The sequence below is a fragment of the Amblyomma mixtum genome, chromosome 2, assembly GCF_055824585.1.
Source record: "Amblyomma mixtum isolate Tamu chromosome 2, ASM5582458v1, whole genome shotgun sequence".
NCBI lineage: Eukaryota > Metazoa > Arthropoda > Arachnida > Ixodida > Ixodidae > Amblyomma > Amblyomma mixtum.
The window spans coordinates 53,324,404-53,341,933 of record NC_143013.1 but is presented as its reverse complement, the minus strand read 5'-3'; the positions used below and the strand labels follow the sequence as shown (position 1 = coordinate 53,341,933).

General features: G+C 49.5%; 1 protein-coding gene across 1 annotated transcript; it reads left to right on the top strand.

The window, feature by feature from the left end:
* The first annotated feature begins 575 nt into the window (after positions 1-575).
* On the top strand, positions 576-5,342 carry LOC149359375 (3'-5' RNA nuclease TATDN2-like). The gene is made up of 5 exons (XM_089567657.1): positions 576-866; positions 1,291-1,460; positions 2,625-2,754; positions 4,195-4,407; positions 5,205-5,342. Exons 1-5 carry the CDS (start codon positions 576-578, stop codon positions 5,340-5,342), a joined length of 942 nt encoding a protein of 313 aa, XP_089423783.1.
* Positions 5,343-17,530: the final 12,188 nt, after the last annotated feature.

The window sequence follows — 17,530 nt, the reverse complement described above, 5'->3', positions numbered from 1 at the left end:
AGAGGAACTTGTTCCTCCTTTCCACCAGCAGATCGCTCAGCCTCCTCTCCCGTCACATGGTCCCCTTGGTACTTCACTTCCACGCACGGCGGCAGTCGGACTTTCTTCGAGGAGGCGGACAGGTCGCTCCCCTCTTCGGTGCTCTCGACCAAGCAGTGTAAAAGCGGAGATATACGCGCTGATCGTCACCAACGCAGCTTTTCTTTGGACTGTTGGAAGCATCGCACGGGTGAGTAAAGTGTTTTTTTTTTTCACCAACCAAGTGCTATATCACCTAAATACCAGGAGCCGTTGCTGCACTAAAGTACCGAGCGGAAGCCCTGCTTTCACCGCATACGTCACGCGTTAAGCTACGGCCCGTTTTACGCTGTTGTCCATAATGTGTTCACTCGACAACTTAGGTGGTCCGTCGCCGAGACTGCTACATCAACTTGAGCACGAAGAGCTTTGTCATGTTAGTTATATCCGACCGTCGGCTGATTCTTGATTATAGAGTTCTAAAAAATTCCATAAAGTCTCTATAAAGAAGCATTTGATGCATGTATTCTCTTCAAAAACTGCGCAGGTTGACTATCATGGCGCTACAGCAGCCACTCGCTGATTCCTGCTGCAACGACGGCTTTGTCGGCTGGGACAACCAATCGACAACAGCCACGAATGTCATCCTCAAGACAAACAAGCAGTGGCCTTACCGGTTGTCATCACGAGTGGGCCTTGTGGACACCCACTGTCATCTCGACTTCCTTTTCAACAGAGTGGGTCACCGCGGCTCGTACGCTCAGTTCCGCGTAAAACATCGCGACACCTACCCGGACTGCTACGAAGCCTGCGTGGCTAACTTCTGCGACCCATCGACATTTCGCAAGGTACTATTTCAGACGAAATCACGATGCTAGTTCTTGGCTTCCACAAGGAGCGTCCCACCGCCGTTATTTGTCAGGCTCGAAGTTCTGGTTGCTTTGCGCGTTTCTCTCATGCGATTACCAATTAAGTTGAGCTGTTATGTTTCCTAGGCGTGAAAGCAGCGGTGCATAGTCCTTGCTTTGTTCCTAGCTCCGTGAAGGCTGGGAAGTCACTCAGTGGTTTGCTGTCTTGTAGGCGCGTTCGTTAAAACAAGCGCTGTTGTTCGGAAGTGCGATGTTATGTCGCATAGTACTCATTCTCCCCTGCCAGCTTTCGCTGAGCATATGGTCCATCTTTGATGCGTTACTCGCATTCGCTGGGACTGGCATGAACCAGCTTACACCCTGTTTCTCCTTGCCACGTGCTCATTCTGTGGTATCCCTGCAGCGCCACTTGTGGCAGAAGATCCTGACGGAGCAAGGAGTCTGGGGTGCGTTCGGGTGCCATCCCCACAGGGCCCGCGATTATACGGAGGAGGTCGAAGACGATCTCATCGTGGCGCTGGAACATCCAAAAGTGGTCGCCCTGGGAGAAATAGGCCTCGATTATTCTAGCAGGTGAGTGCGAGAGCTTGCGAATTGCTTCTTCTATCGCACTCACAGCGATCAATGCACGGATTGAGCAACACCTCAGAGCGATCACGTCAGCCTAGGCTGCCACGTTTAAGATAAAGTTTATATGTGCTGCGCGTTTTTGATCTGTGGCCGGAAATGGTCAAGTTGAGTGCACATTCTCAAATGTAAACATCGACAGTGGAGTGTCACTCGCAGAAGAGACCTTTCCGGTAAAAGTGCATTAAGGGAATGCCCTTAAGGCCGACATCAGCGGCCTTGAAGGCACATCATGTATGGCGTATAAACAGTGCAAAGGGCAAAGCGCTTGTCTAGAAGAAGTCTAGAAGTGATAACATATGGTTGAAAAATTGTTTGGATGTAAGCATGTGCAGTTAAACTTATAGGCTTTAATCGTCATTTTTTGCCTTCCTGGTCTCAGTGGCTTTGGGGTCAGCTGAACACACAGTTCGGTCGCTCTAGGCATGTGTTCTGCCCTCTGTACTCACAAGTTATATTACTTGTTATCAGACTTTAAAAAAAAAAACATCTATTTGTTATGGCTACAAGCGAAGCAACACAACAAAGGAACGCGATCAGATGCAACTCCGCTGCACGCCTTCATCTTATTCTGAATATTCTTAGCTTCTGTTTTATTTCTCTTTTTTTTCATTGTTAGAAACTCTTTAAGCTCGCTTTATTTGGGCTATCACGCCAAAGAGTCCATTTTTAAGTTTTCTTTTTCGTCAACCTATTCACAAATCTCGCTCATTTCAAGTCAGAATTTTTTTTTTTTTTTTACCACGAGTGCACTTTGCCTTCCCGTTTAGCACCGCGAAGTCTAAATTCTAATTAGAGGCATCGAAGCGCACTCCCCGCAAGGGCCCTTAACTTGTGCGCTTGACAGAGGTATTAGTAGCCACCATGCACGGATGAAAACACTTTGAGTCTCTTCTGATCACGAGGCTGTGAATGCTACAATCACCTGACTCAATTTCCTGGTCAAAATTCACGTGTGCTTTAGTGTTTCCGCGCTCCGTCAGGAAGCTTTTCTTTCGCCCTACTGCGGTGGCTATTGCCATCTAGCGCACCGCAGAGGGACCCCTGTGCGCATGCTAGTTTCCATGCGTGTGTCGTTTTCTGCTTGTAACACTCATCTCGCTCGTACAGGAACAACTGTGAACGTGACCAGCAGAAGTGCGTGTTCAAGAGGCAGGTACGTCTTGCCCTGAATGGGCGCCTTCCGCTGATCATCCACTCTCGCGACTCTGCGCCTGACACGCTCGACATCCTCAAAAAGGTACACTATATTCCTGGCTACACTAAATCCTGAATGCAACCTAAAGTCCATCATTCTTTCAATGCAAAATAATGATGCCGGATATACAGGATGTTTGCAGTAGAATGTTTAGGCATTCAGATGGCTTCGACGACATAGTAACATTAGTTTTCTTGACATCGAAAAATAGGAGAATCATTTTGGCTATATCACTATCTGTTTTTATTAATTGCTTTCTTCACTATTCTATTTTCCCGCCTCTTTCCGATCCGAAATTTTAATCTAGCCTTTTATAGACTCTGGTAACATCCACACCGGTTCTTTAGATTTCTGAAAGCGCGTTTGGCCTCGGTGCCATGGCTCAGAAATTTTGGCCATTACTGCCAAATTCAGGAATCGTGTATCTGCGCCCAAAGCCACGTTCATCAATAAAGGTCACGTGGCACACAAATGCGCCGCGATGTGACGTCACTTACAGGCGTCGCTGTGAGTGCACAGCAGGCGCGGAATTTTCGAATTTTGGTGAGATGTGGCCGAGACTAATTGAGCCACAGCGCCGAGGCTAATCCTGTTTTCCAAATTTAAAACCTCATCAAGTGCAGCTGTCTTGGACAAAAATTTTGAATATTAGGATATTGTCAGATACTCTTATGAAAGTATTGATGTCATTGGTCCATTCGTCTGATATGTAGCGAAATCTTTTTTAAGTGTTTACTACGATCGTATCGAACAGGTAAGTCTGCAACAGAAAACCAGTGGGGAACCCTTTTCACGATCGCAGATCTCTTAACATAAAAAAAATACGTCTGCCATATGGTGATCTGCGTATATATTGATTGTCACAGTGACAGTTACACTATATGAAAAGTTGCATTCATAATCGCTTTCCCGCTGAATAATGCTTTCATCCTGCATTGCTGGGTATCATGGTTGTTACTAAGGGGCATTCGAATATCCCTTATAGCATTATACAACATGGTGGAGCAGGAGGTTCCACATGTCTGAAACTTGGCTACTATAAATGGTTACCATACTAGCTTTTATGATTCACCTATTATCTCATGCTAACAAGCGTTGCTATTACAATCTGGCAGAAATCATCTCGCTCGAACCCCTATGCAGGGCTACCCATTTATACTCAGTATCGGTCGCATAGTGGCGTGCCGACTTCTCAGTACTTCTACAGATCACAGAACATTCATTCACTGTATCTGCACTTTGCGGGGATACAGTGGCCGCAACTGGCAAAGGACAGGGTTGGTTGGAGAGACATGAGAGAGGCCTTTGCCCTGCAGTGGGCGTAGTCAGGCTGATGATGATGACGATGATCTGCACTTCAATCGCAACTTCTCCCAGCAGAAAGCCCCGGTTACTATCATTGCGCGCGTGGCTAGAACAGTCCGGTCGCTTTGTGACTTTTCTTTTCTAATGGCGTGTATCATCTGCCGTCCCCTTCCGCAGATGGTCCCTACGGACTACCCAATCCATCGCCACTGTTTCACAGGTGGCTGGCGGGAAGCCCAGCAGTGGCTTGGAGAGTTTCCCAACCTCTGCTTGGGGCTCACCCCCCTCGTGGGATTCCCAAACGCCGGAGGTGTCGTCGAGGTAGCCAGTAAGATCCCCCTGGACCGGCTGTTGATTGAGACGGATGCGCCATATTTCCTTCCAAAATCGGTGAGTACTTTTTGAGGTGATAAACTGGGAACTTCCCTACCTGTACGCCGTTTAATTTCATGTTGTTCGGCATTGTTTGTCGTTTTTCCGCTCAGGCAGATGGTTCGTGCGACTAAGGATTTCGCTATAAGCAGCCACCAGTATTGAACAGTGGGCACAAAACTTACGAACGATCAGCTGTTTTCCCCAACTTCTGCTCCAGAGTTTGTTCACGGTATAGATTGTATCGTACAGTGGCATAGCATCGTCTTTATTAACATGCCATGCTTTTCTTTTTTCTCCGGTGACAATGAGTTCTCAGTGGTTTCAGGGCGCGAAACTACCTTCTAGAGCAGCAGTGGGTCTCCCACAGTGACTGCATCTACCAAGCACTAGATGGGTCCTCAAAAATGTAACAGGACACCTGCTGCAGTAGCTTCATTTCCGCGAAACACACAGTGCAGTAATACATGCATTCGCGTGTTTGCTAGCAGATTCGCCTGCATTCGCTTTTTATGGCACAGGTTATGTCGTACAGTAGCATAGCGCCATCTTTAGTCCCATGCAAAACGTTTTGCTGCGGTCAAAAGTGATTCTCAATGCGCGCCCGACTAACTGCTAGTACAGCCGTGGGTCTTCCTCGCGACTAAATGTTCGAGCCACTAGATGGGTCCCTCAGAATATAAGAGGACGTGTGTAGCAGATTCATTGTTACGAAATACCTGTAACGCATAATAATACATGTATGGCCTTGTTTTCTCGCCAGATACACCCATTTTCCGTTCAGTCACCTCTTCCCTTTCAATGTGTTCTTTCAGGAGTCGCGAAACCTCAAAGCCTCCCACCCTGGAATGGCAATACACGTGGCCACCCGGCTTGCCTCACTCCGAGGTATCGAAGTGGAGGACGTTCTTTCGGCAGTCCGCAAGAACACGCACCGCATATACAACATCTGACGTCGTGCTGTGCATCACGCCGCAGTGCAAAGTGTAGGCTGTGTGTGACAACGGGGCCTCCCCGGCTGCCTGTCATCAAAATTAGTGCTGTTCTAACTTTATTTCCTGTACCGCGCTATTCTATATTGTATGTGTAACACAGCATTTTTTGCTGTTACTTCCTGGTGCAGTTTTTAAAACACTGTAAATAAAAGCTTTATTTTTAATCATTTCGCTGGTTTGTTCTCTCTCGTCTTGCATTGTGGTTGCCGTGCACTTGTCTTCAATTCACTGGACACTGTAGGCCGACCGCTGGTGTGAAGGTATTCCTTGGGAATTTGCACACGGATTCCACCTTCCCGTCATGTGATGTTCTAAAGGACTGAAATAGTAAATGATCAATTTTACAGCAGTGAATCAGCACGTCGCTCGGCATGACAGGGTTTTAAGGCATGAAATTCTTTTAGCCCCATTGCAAAGTCAGGCCAATATTGTTCCGTAATCGCGGTGATCCTGAAGCCCAAATATAACGCCGTGCTGTGTGACACATTGCAGTGCAAATATATCTTCCATACAACAACGGGGCCTCCCCAGCTGCTTGACACGGAACTCATGGTGCTGGTAATTTTTGTCCCGTTTTAAGTTATCATTTTGTGTATGGGCGAAACAGCATCTTTTGCTGCTACTTTCTGGTGTAGCTTTCTATAGCACTTTAAATAAAGGTCTTTTTAATGATTTCTGAGTGGTGTTGTCTCGTCTTGCACTGTGGTTGTTTTCAATTCACCTCCCACTGTGGGTGACCGCTGATGAGAGAGCTGCGAGTAGGCGCCAAGGTATTGCTGGGACATTTCCACGCCGTGTCGTCCCTTCATATGATGCTTTAATTGACTGAAATTGTAATTCATTAACTTCGCAGCAGACTATGAGGTAAATGTCCGGGTAACGCGAGAATAACATAGAACCTGAAGGTTCCGATCATGCAGAGCAGGTTGTTTGCAATGTTGGGTAAATTTGCGCACGAACACTTCAGCCTCGAGTGCGATTTGAACCAATGCTATATATAACAAATCCGCTTCAGCCTGTTGCGCCGCGTCTTTACCTGATTGTTGTTGACCTGACTAGACATGGCCCCGTCCGGTGATTGGCCGGGGTTTGGTGATGAGTGCCAAGGGAAATCGCGCAGGCTATTCAAAGGGGAATACAGGCACGTGGTCGAAATAAAGAATAGGTCAGTGATTGAAAGTTGGAAATGTTAATAGAGAAATAAAACAATATAGAAGGCAGAAATATTTAAGCATGGCGAAGAATTTTCAAATACAGCTCACGAAGGAGCCTTCAAGCAAACATCAATGCAGTCGTGAATGTACCGTATTGTGCGTTTTTATCGTAAAGGCTTTCAAAATTTTTCTTACCTCAACCGCTACCTCGTTTGCGGTGAAACTACACACAGAGCTTGTGTATTATGGTAACTTTTCTATCGTAACAAGTCTTACAACGGTATTTACTTAGTTGAGCCGTGCATGATGCAAAATCATAATCGTTTGCGTCGAGATCGGCGTATTGAAACCCAAAACACCGAGTTTTTACCGAAGGGCGGCAGTAGCGCCATCTGTCTTCTGCAGTGGAAAGCGTCACAAGGCGCGAAGCGCAAATTTGGAGGCTTAGCTCCTCAATAGCAGGTAGGCAGATCCTCAATGACCTAGGGGAGAGCGAGAGGAAGCCCCCGTATACTGCAGAGCTAATCCCCTTAGACATACGGAAGCATCTCAAAATGGCCAGTATACCTAAGAACATGCACCCGGAGCATGATAAAGAAAGGAGAAGACACAGAGCTCGAACAATAATGAACAATCTTGCCCGGGACCCGCCGGGTAACATAGCCTTCTGCGACGCAGCCTGTGGGTCCGATGGCGCCTCTGTCATTGCAGTCGTTGATGGGAATGGGCAGAAAGTGACAGCAGCATCGATTAATACTAGGAGTGCATTAGTGGCAGAGGAAGCTGCTATTGCTCTTGCGTGCGTCAGTACAAAAGCCAAGATAATCTTGTCTGACAGTAAGGCAGCTGTCCACAACTTTTGTAAGGGGGTGGTCTCCAGTCAAGCCACTAAATTACTAAGAAGATACCCCTCAAGCAGAGAGGTCTCCCTCATATGAGTTCCTGCTCATGAGGGCATTCCGGGGAATGAGGCTGCTCACAGCCTCGCTCGAGAATTATACATCCGAGCAGCTCTGGAAGTGCCCCGGAGTGGGAATAAAGACCCTCTCATAACGTATAAAGAAATTACTGAGACACCAAGACTAGATAGGAGAACACTCTCACTTCCGGATAGGTCACTCACTCCAAAGGAGTGCAGGGCCTGGAGGAGGCTTCAGGTCAACAGATTCTTTCCCTACTTTATACTGCACGACGAAGACACTGGGGAGCCTGAGCTCTGCAGTAGCTGTCACAGAATCACTTCGCAAAATCACTTAATTTGGGAATGTCAGGTTCTCCTGGGGCTAAAACACAAATCATCCCAGACCTTGCCACCTGGGAAGCGCTGATCCGAAGCCACGACCCGGATCAGCAGAGACTCATCATCCGTCAGGCGGAGACAGCTTACCACAAGACTCTCTCCGCGGTCTCCGGTGCTGAGAGCCGGCTGGGAGGCGCCCCCTCCTAATTGCTGCGCCCCGACTTTGAGGCCCCATGATGACGGAAATAAAGTTCATTCATTCATTCATTCATTCGTCTGCTTCAACTGAAGCGCTTCGAACATTTTCGGTCAACTGAGCGGAAAAAATGCCAGAAACAACTATTTTAACGAGGCTGTGTCGTTAAAAGAATATTGTTTGACGTCTTTTTTTCGTCCAATGACTTCATCCGATTCAGCTTATATCGTCTGCTTTCGTGGCTTTCCTAAAGCGTCGGAGGACAACATCGCGTCGCGCAGTCCTGAGCTGTTTTTTTCTTGTTTAATTTCGTTGTGGAAGGCAGATGGCGCTACTGCCGCCCTTCGGTAAAAACTCGGTGTTTTCGGTTCCGGTACGCCGATCTCGACGCAGACGATTACGCTTTTGCATCATGCACGGCTCAACTAAGTAAGTACCGTTGTAAAACTTGCTACGATACAAAAGTTACCATAATACGCAAGCTCTGTGTGCAGTTCCACGGCAAACGAGCCAGCGCTTGAGGGAAGAAAAATTTTGAAAGTCTTTACGATAAAAACGCAAAATACGGTATACGCACAGCCCAGTTCACGCGATTCCCTTGGCCCTTGCATCGAACTAAAGGCGAGCTAAATGTGACGGAAGGAGCACTAACCACTAGAGGGGGGCATCCAGATGAGTGTTTCCCAGAAGTGCGAACCGGTGCCAAGGGAGGAGAAAATGTCATTGATTCACCATCCCCGCGCATAACGCAAATTATTGTCGTACCGAAACCGCATCTGGATAACTATATACGGGATTTGGCAGCGGAATCAGCAGCGCAAAAGCTTCATTAACACGTCACACTTCGGTGATTTTCGTAGCCTGACATTTCAAGTGCTTGACATCCGCGGTGTTGACTAACGCATCACGGTTGCTGGCTTAGAGATAATGCGACTGGTGGAAACGGAACACCTAAAACCATAGAGTTTGTTACTATTACCTAGAGGGAAAGCTGGCGGCGCTGCACTTCAGCCACCATGGACGCTCAAAGCATCATGGGGCGGTGAGCTACTTGTTGCGGCACAGTCGTAATTTTTCGGTAACACGGAGTGGCACTACTAAGATGTTTCATTCCGAAAACGCTGTTCGTGTGTGCGCAGACGACTTTGGCGCGAACGCAGTGTGCAAAACTAATAGTAGTGAAAACGCGACGACACACGGCGTCAATAAAAGGTTTCACTTTTCTGAAATGCCATTAAAAACCTCTTATAATGTTTAAGCAACAATATTTTTTTTTGAAAACATAATTACTTTTGAAAGTGCGTCTGTTAATAACGAAATATTAGTTTTTATAGTGTTCATCACTTGGCCAATAGGAGAGCGAGTCGTCTCTTATTTTGGGCAAACTTTGCACATAAATGCTTTTCTGCTCGTTTGTTGCAATCATTAGACAAGATATTGAATGTTAGGACGTTTGTAGTTATCAAACAGCTTTATTTTTCTATTATTTTTTGGCCAAAAGTTGCAGTTCCGCAACAAGTAGCTCACCGCCCCATGATGCTTTGAGCGCCCATGGTGGCTGAAGTGGTCTCGAGGGGTCGCCATGCAAACTCCCATAGACGGGCTGCCAGCTTTCCCTCTAGGTAATAGTAAGAAACTCTATGCCTAAAACAGAATGAAATGTGGGACGGGAAATATTACAGGGGCGCTGAGAGCCGATCTTACCAGAATACCCAAGGTACCCAGGCACAAGGTACAAAACGGAGTTCTCTCATAGGGTATGGAACACGAAGCCTTACGGAACGATTTAAAACAGCTTTTCTTTGACTTTTGGCAACACACTAAAACGGAGACGCAATCTGCGAGGATGATAACATGTGATACTTATCAGGAAATGTTGTGTAAAGCAATATTAAGAGCCACGAACTGTGCAAGCAATACAGGAATGTAACCACAGATGCGGACGGAATCCCTCCATGAGCCAGATCCTGCGAATATCCTATCGCTGCTTTCTCCCAGTTGCTGGAGGCATCAGTGGAGAGAAGAGTGTAATGTGGAAAGTTCTCTAGGCGGTCAGCAAAACGAAAATTTACGATCCCAGCGGGGATGTGCGTGCTTCGCATTATAGGATATAATATGGTATTGATGACCCCGACTCGTTGCAAAGAGCTTAGATGACGCTTTTCAACGATTGCCAACTCTCCCACACATATAATCTATATTTGCTTACAACCTTCGAGTCTCTTCCCAATATTATTTGTAATCGGCCACTTACTTTAAAGCTCTAATTCACATAAATTCTGCCTTACTATTAATCTTACAAAAATGTTCTCTTTCTTAAACAATAAAAGACTATGCAATTACGTTTTGATGCCGCCCTTACGCTACTGAAAGCTATTTCAGGATGAAACTACATTGACTACAGCCACCAGCCTTTCACTACAGCCACTAACATCGCCAACATCTCCAGAAATAAAGCCTTTCGTGCAGTCGCCAACGCACCACATGACTTTTATTAGGCCGCGTTTTACCCGTCGCCGTATCAGTAGTGAAATCGTATCACATAGAGATTTTATTAAAACGGTACGACGCGTAGAAACCACAGATAACTATTGTAAATTCGAAGAACTTTCAAGCAAATCGAGAATGAATACGACACGCAGCATTGGAAACTGCATTACTGTTCTGGTGCACAAAAATAGGAAAAGCAGGCCTTAGAATGAGCGTCGCCAGTAAATGAAATGCTGCTTATCAAATGTCTGTTATATCATTTAAATATAACTACAGGATGATTCGTTCTTTGTGTATGCGCTCACGCATTTCAATGCATTTTTGTTTCCACGTGAGTTGTCTTTCAAAGCATTGTGTCATTTGCTACGCAGGCTTGATTAGATAACGCATAACTAAAACATTCCACTCTTTTTTTTTTGTTTAATGTTGCGCGGTCTGTAAGTGAAGGTGAGCTAGCTTTTGTTAAGCAGATGCATGCAACTAATGCCAACTAAGCTGGACAGAGGTATTTATAATGTCCATTGTCTCCATGTTACAGCACTCGGAAGAAAGCAGTTCATACTTATTTTGTAACTCAACCTACGGGGCTTTTGAGCGCCTCACTTATTTACAGAGGGACGCGGGGCACTAGACAAAGCTGAAATTAAAAGGAAGTTTCTATTCCCGAATGTTATTGCAACTTCCTTTCGCAGCCCAGTCCAACGTACATGTGTTTATATTTCTATAGCATGAGCGTTAATGAATTGTTTCTGCCGAAGTCGCTTGGTCCAAGGGCTCATTGGCCCGTAGAGAAAGGATGAATGCCATAAGCGGTTATGACATGTGCCAGTTTCGACCTCCTCGTAAAATATCGCCTCCATCGAAATTCAGCCGCCGCGGCCGGGGTCGAACCCGCGTCTTTCGGGCCAGCAGCCGAGCGCCATAACCACTGCCCGCAGTGTTCATTGGGTGACCAGACTCTCGCGGTCAACCATTTACTGCCACCTGTCAGGGTGGCAGGCTGGGTGCGCTGCCGATACAGTGTCCGGAAAGTACTCAACGTTACAGACGCCAAGCCGTTATAGCTGCCCGATACGCCATAGCTTTCGCGCTCTAACCAGATTCAGCAGTAGCTGAATCGTAAATAATTTTTTTATTGCAAAAGCAATACTACGCCAGGTCTAACCGCTCGTCGCGTGGTCCGTAGACCCCCCTGCTCGTCGAGGAGCCGCCGCAGCGCCTAACAGATGGTGTGAAGTCAGCCTTTCCGTTGGTATGCTTGCTCTATCCACCGCAGCCAGGAGGAGCCGGTCGTGCGGCGCTCCTCGAGAAGCTTCGCCATGGAAGTCACCGACAAAGAGTCTATATCTGAATCTAGTTGCTCTACTCCTTCTGAACAGTTTAACTCAAGCAAGCTAGGAAGAATGCAAGAAAAAGGTTACAACGGGCCCAAGAAACGGAAGAACAACGAGAAGAACGACTGCGGGAACGACGAGAAGCCGAAGCAGCTAAACGAGCTGTATCGAGTTCAGAAGCTGGGATTAGGCAAGCTAAACGGAATGAAGCCAAGCGGTAACAACGTGCCCAGGAAACAGAAGAACAGCGAGAAGAACGTTTGCGAAAACGATGAGAATCAGAAGCCGCTAAGCAAGCCATTTCAAGTTCAGAATGTGAGTCCAGCAGTGCTATACGGAATGAAGCTAGGAGACGAAGACGTGCCGAGGAAACAGAAGAACGGGCCGAACGTCCCGCTTCTTCCAGGTCACACCAAGGCAGTCTTAGCTTTGGATCTTTCCAAAGCTTTTGATCGCATTGAACATCAGGCGATCATGACTGCCCTATCGCCATTGAATGTGGGTGTGCGCACGTATGCCTACATTCAAGCATTCCTCACTGACCGCACAGCTGAGATACACTTCGGCCCTTTGTCTTCCCCCTCCTACACGCTTCAGAGTATCGGCACCACTCAAGGGTCCGTCCTTTCCCCCTTTCTCTTTAACATTACACTCATCCCCCTCGCCCGAAAATTGGCAGCTATTCCCCACCTGAAGCACACTCTTTATGCCGACGATATCACCCTGTGGACCACCCACGGCAGTGACGACGGCGTAGAGAACACCTTACAGGAAGCAGCCACACTCACCCAAAATTACGCACGGACCATCGGACTGTCTTGCTCCCCAGAGAAGTCCGAACTGCTCCTCATCCGTCCTAAGAACCACCGCTGTCCCCGCTCCCCCATTGCCATTGAACTGAATGGTGACCCGGTACCTGAGGTTGGCAACCTCCGTGTATTGGGCCTGCACATCCAGAACGATGGCAAAAACACCACCACCCTCAAGAAACTCAAGCAGGTTGTAGGCGCGATATCGCACCTCATCCGAAGGGTTTCGGGACATCACAGAGGCATGAAGGAGCGCGACCTATGTCGCCTCATTCATGCCTTTGTCCTCAGCCGTGTGCTGTACACTACCCCATACTTACAACTATCCAAACATGACATAAATGCTTTGGATGCTTTGATTCGCAAGGCATTCAAAGTAGCACTTCATCTTCCCCTCAACACACCCACAGACAGATTACTAGGCCTGGGCCTCCACAACACGATCGGGGAACTGGTGGAGGCCCACCGACAGGCCCAATACATCAGGCTCACACAAACCTCCACAGGTCGGTATATCCTGGACTCCCTCGGAATCAGAATACCGGCCAACGACCCAACCCTCCTCGCCATCCCACGACCCCTTCACCAGGAGCTCCTCATCAGGCCGCTCCCGAGGAATATGCACCCGTCCCACCATGAGCAGCGCCGCAGAGCCCGTGCGAAGGCACTCCATCGAGCGTACGGCCCCGAGCCGGACGCCGTATGGGTGGACGCTGCCTGCACGGGTGATGAAGCGACAGCAGCTGTGGTGGACTCCTCTTTATCCGCCCTTCTCACACTACCTCTCCCTCCACACACCTCCCCAGAACGCATTCGTGACCAGTCGAATCTTGCATTCGACTCCCTATCTCCACCTGCGGAAACAGGAGGAGGATGCCCTCGAGGTCATCCTCCGCAAAATCATGAAACGAGCGCTGGACCTCCCGGTCTCTACCTCTACCAGCCGCCTTTTGGCACTGGGGATGGTTAACACTTTTAGGGAGCTTCGGGAGGCCCACCTCAACAACCAATACACTCGTCTCACAAATACAGGGTCGGGTCGCCGCCTTTTAGCCCGATTTCACATCCAGCACACTCAATTCACAGAGGAGAGATGCCGTCTTCCCGTACACTGGAGACGCGCCCTCCACGTGCGGCCTCTCCCCACCAATATGTCCAAAGAGGATCATAATGGCAGGCGCCTGGCGCGGGCAGAAGCCTTGGACCGCCATTTTCGGAGCAAACCAGGAGTCTTCTACGTGGACGCGTCCGGCCCGGACCCCAGGGGATGGTACACGGCTGCGGTTGTCCACGAGGGTAAAACAGTAGACGCCCTTACTTTCAAGGCCCAGTCAGCAATTCACGCAGAAGAGGTTGCCATCGCTTTGGCAGCCTCTCACACCTCCTTCAAATACATAATCGCCGACTCGCGAGGGGCTTGCCGTAACGTCACGCAAGGGTGGGTTACTCCCCTAGCTTATCGCATTTACCAAAATTGTAGCCGAGACTCGGATCCCGCGCACCGATCTCTCGTTTGGGCTCCAGGTCACCAAGGCGTCCACGGAAATGTGGCAGCCGACGCCGCCGCCCGCGCGCTCTTTCTCCGGGCATTTCCCACGGGACCCGACGCCGACCAGGACACTGATTTCAATCCGATTTATAATTTTAAAGAAATATGCGAGTATTACAAATCCACGCACCAAACTCTTCCCACCCCGTGCAAAGGGCTGGGGAAGGTCAACGAGCGGGTACTCCTGCGCCTGCTCACCAACACGATGTTGTGCCCGGCAACTCTGCAACATTTCGATCCTCAATTCGACGGGCGGTGCTCACAATGTGGGGAGGTGTCTGACACTTACCACATGGTGTGGGCCTGCCAGCAGAACCCATCCCTACCCCCTATCCCAAACCCCACCCGAGAGGACTGGGAGGCGACCCTGTCCGGTTGCTGCACCCTCGAGGCCCAAAGGGCCTTAACGCAGCGCGCCCGGGCTGCGGCAAACGCCAATGGGGTACCTGTCTAGGCATCCCGCCTAGTGGTTGTAAGGGCGTGACCCTTCAGGTCACGACCCCCAACACCTCTCTCTATGATTTAATAAATGTTTTCACCACCACCACCACCACCCAGAAGCTGCAGAGGAAGCCGCCATTGCACTTGCTATCACCCGCACGGAAGCCCGGTACATTTTAAGTGATTCTAAAACTGCGATTCTAAATTTTGCTCGAGGCCGAGTCCATGTCCCTGCTTTTGGCATACTAGACTCGCCCGATGCACCCCCGCCCCGCCAAGTGGAGCTGATATGGGTGCCCGCGCACTCCGGGAATCCCGGAAACGAGTCCGCCAACCTTTTAGCCCGAGGTTCTTTAAACCGGGCTCAGGTGCCCTCGGATCGGGGATTCACGAAGGAGCGCATGCACTCATTACGCGAGCTGACGCAGGCCTACAGAGCCTCACGCCAGCTCTACCCCCCGCCCCACCCCTCCCTAGATAACAAACACGCAACGCTCTGGCGCAGACTACAGGCACACTCTCTTCCCTCACCCCTTAATTTAGCCCACTATCATCCCTCCTTCCCCACTCCGGCATGCGCCCTATGCCCAGAACCCTTAGCCTCTTCCCTCCACATCCTTTCCCTCTGCCCGGCGGACCCTCCCCCGCGGGACCTAGTGAACCTCAAGACCTGGGAGACCCTGCTGCGCTCGGAGGACCCGGCCGTGCAGACCATCGCAACCGGCCGGGCTGCCAGTGTTATGGACCTTAGGAACATAACCACTTGAGTGCAGTGGGGTCGTGCGGGGACCCTGGGGCGTGCCCCGAATTCCTTTGTAAATAAAGTTTTCTCTCTCTCCCTCTCCCAGCGCGTGACGGCGATCTGTCGTGACATCATGTGTCACGTGGTATGTCACGTGGTGTGACGTCACTGTACCACGTGGTGTGCACGGCGTGTAACCACGGCGAAGGGGTGTAGTGTACCTCCGTCTTACTCTGTCGTGACGTCATGTGTCACGTGGTATGTCACGTGGTGTGACGTCACTGTACCACGTGGTGTGCACGTCGCGTAACCACGGCGAAGGGCTGTAGTGTACCTCCGTCTTCCTCTGTCGTGACGTCATGTGTCACGTGGTATGTCACGTGGTGTGGCGTCACTGTACCACGTGGTGTGCACGGCGCGTAACCACGGCGAAGGGCTGTAGTGTACCTCCAGTAATATGCTTCGCATAAAAGAAAATGCACGGGCCTGCCTACTGGCTCTTGCCGAGCCACCACCGCTGCCACGTGCAGATAAAAGAGAGTTGAAAGATATGAGGCAAGATAAAAAGAGAGAGAAAAAGACGCGCGTCGCAACAACCGCGTCCGCCTAAGCGGACGCTGGCTGAAAGAACAGATAAACGGCCGAAGCCGCGCTCGCTCCACCTGCGACGAGCCGGGTCGGAGCCCGATATATCTGGACACCAGCACATGCATCCCTGCCTGGTAATGAGACGGCCCACGAGTTCGCCCGAGGCTTTTCCTTCCGGGCGGACCCGAGCATGGTGGTCTTTACAGACAGGGATCGCATGGTCACCTACAGAGAAATTACACAGCACTATCGTTTGCAACGAGATAGACTTCCTCCAGCGGATAGATACTTGTCCAGATACCAAGCCATCAACTGGCGCCGGTTACAAACTTACACCTTTCCAATCCCGGCCCTCTGGAGTGTTATGTATTCAGGGCAATTTTCAGACAAATGCGCAAACTGCGAACTTAGGGCCACCTTGGACCACATGCTATGGGAATGTCCTCATGCCCCCCGGGAGGGACGAGGTATAAGCACAAAAGATCAATAGGAGACCTTACTACTGAGCTCCGACCCGGCGACTCAGTTACAACTCGTCCGACTGGCCGAAGCCGCCGCCGAGAGTCAAGACCTTTCGGTCGTCGTCTAGGCGGGTAGCCCTCTGGCTACCCTCTTTCTGTTCGACATTAAAAGTTTTCCTATCCTATCCCGATATATCTCCGTCTGGCGTGACGTCATCACAGCGAGCGCCTCCTCGCGGTAGCGCCGCGCAGCTGCTGCTCGCCGCACCATTGTTACGCTGGGACGCCCGCGACGAAACGAGTTGGGGCTCTCTCTCTCTCCGTCTGGCGTGAAGTCAAAGCGCAGGTCATGCTAAAGGTCAAACGTGGTTACACCGCCGGGACGACGCTGAAGGGCTCAAACTGCGAGCAGTATTGCTTTCGCAATAAAAATTCAGGGGGCACTTTGTTGACCTAAAGTGCGGTGAGGCGAAAGCCTTAAGCGCGGTGTTGCTGCTTGGGTCACTGATGTGTTGTTAAAATGTTAAGCTTGCCTCTAAGAGTGAAACGTGACAGCGTCTTGCAACGCTGCCAGGGAGTCCACAGAAAGCCATCGCCTGTTCGGTTCTATAATAGAGAGTTTTAGTATTGCGGGCTTTGCGTAATTGCGTGCATAGCGGAATAGCGGGTCCAGACTGCGCATGCGCAGAACGCTAACGGTAAAATAGCGTTAGCGGACGCACGCAATTTTCAGAAGTTAGCGGTGCGGCTTTTGCGTGTTTAGCGGGAAAACATGGCGGCGTCCTCCCAAGCGAGAGCCGCCCGCTTCAGCCGATTCAGCAGTCCTTGCGATTCCGGTCGGCACGTTTACCGGCAACTACTGGTGTAGTTGCTTTTCGCTATGACTTACCTTGCTTCGACGATAAAGTATAAGCTACCATTCAGTCCAGTTTTTGAGCTACGCTCTCGATTCTGGAGCGCGCAAGCCTAATGGGACCTCCAGCTGCACTGCTACCGTCTGCAACTGCCCGAAAGGCAGCCGAAACCTAGCACAAACGTCCGGAACGAAACAAAAATAGATATGGAGCTTTTTCGCAGTGTTTTATGGACTTAAATGATGTAAAGCGAGTTTATATTAAATTTCAAATAGTTTTTTTTTACAT

What these genes read in the sequence shown, in the direction of transcription:
- LOC149359375 (XM_089567657.1), top strand. Translation starts at nt 576, where the DNA reads ATGGCGCTACAGCAGCCACTCGCTGATTCCTGCTGCAACGACGGCTTT. An exon ending in ACCCATCGACATTTCGCAAG is followed by an intron (nt 867 to 1,290) that starts GTACTATTTCAG and finishes GTATCCCTGCAG; the next exon opens with CGCCACTTGTGGCAGAAGAT. An exon ending in CGCTCGACATCCTCAAAAAG is followed by an intron (nt 2,755 to 4,194) that starts GTACACTATATT and finishes CCCCTTCCGCAG; the next exon opens with ATGGTCCCTACGGACTACCC.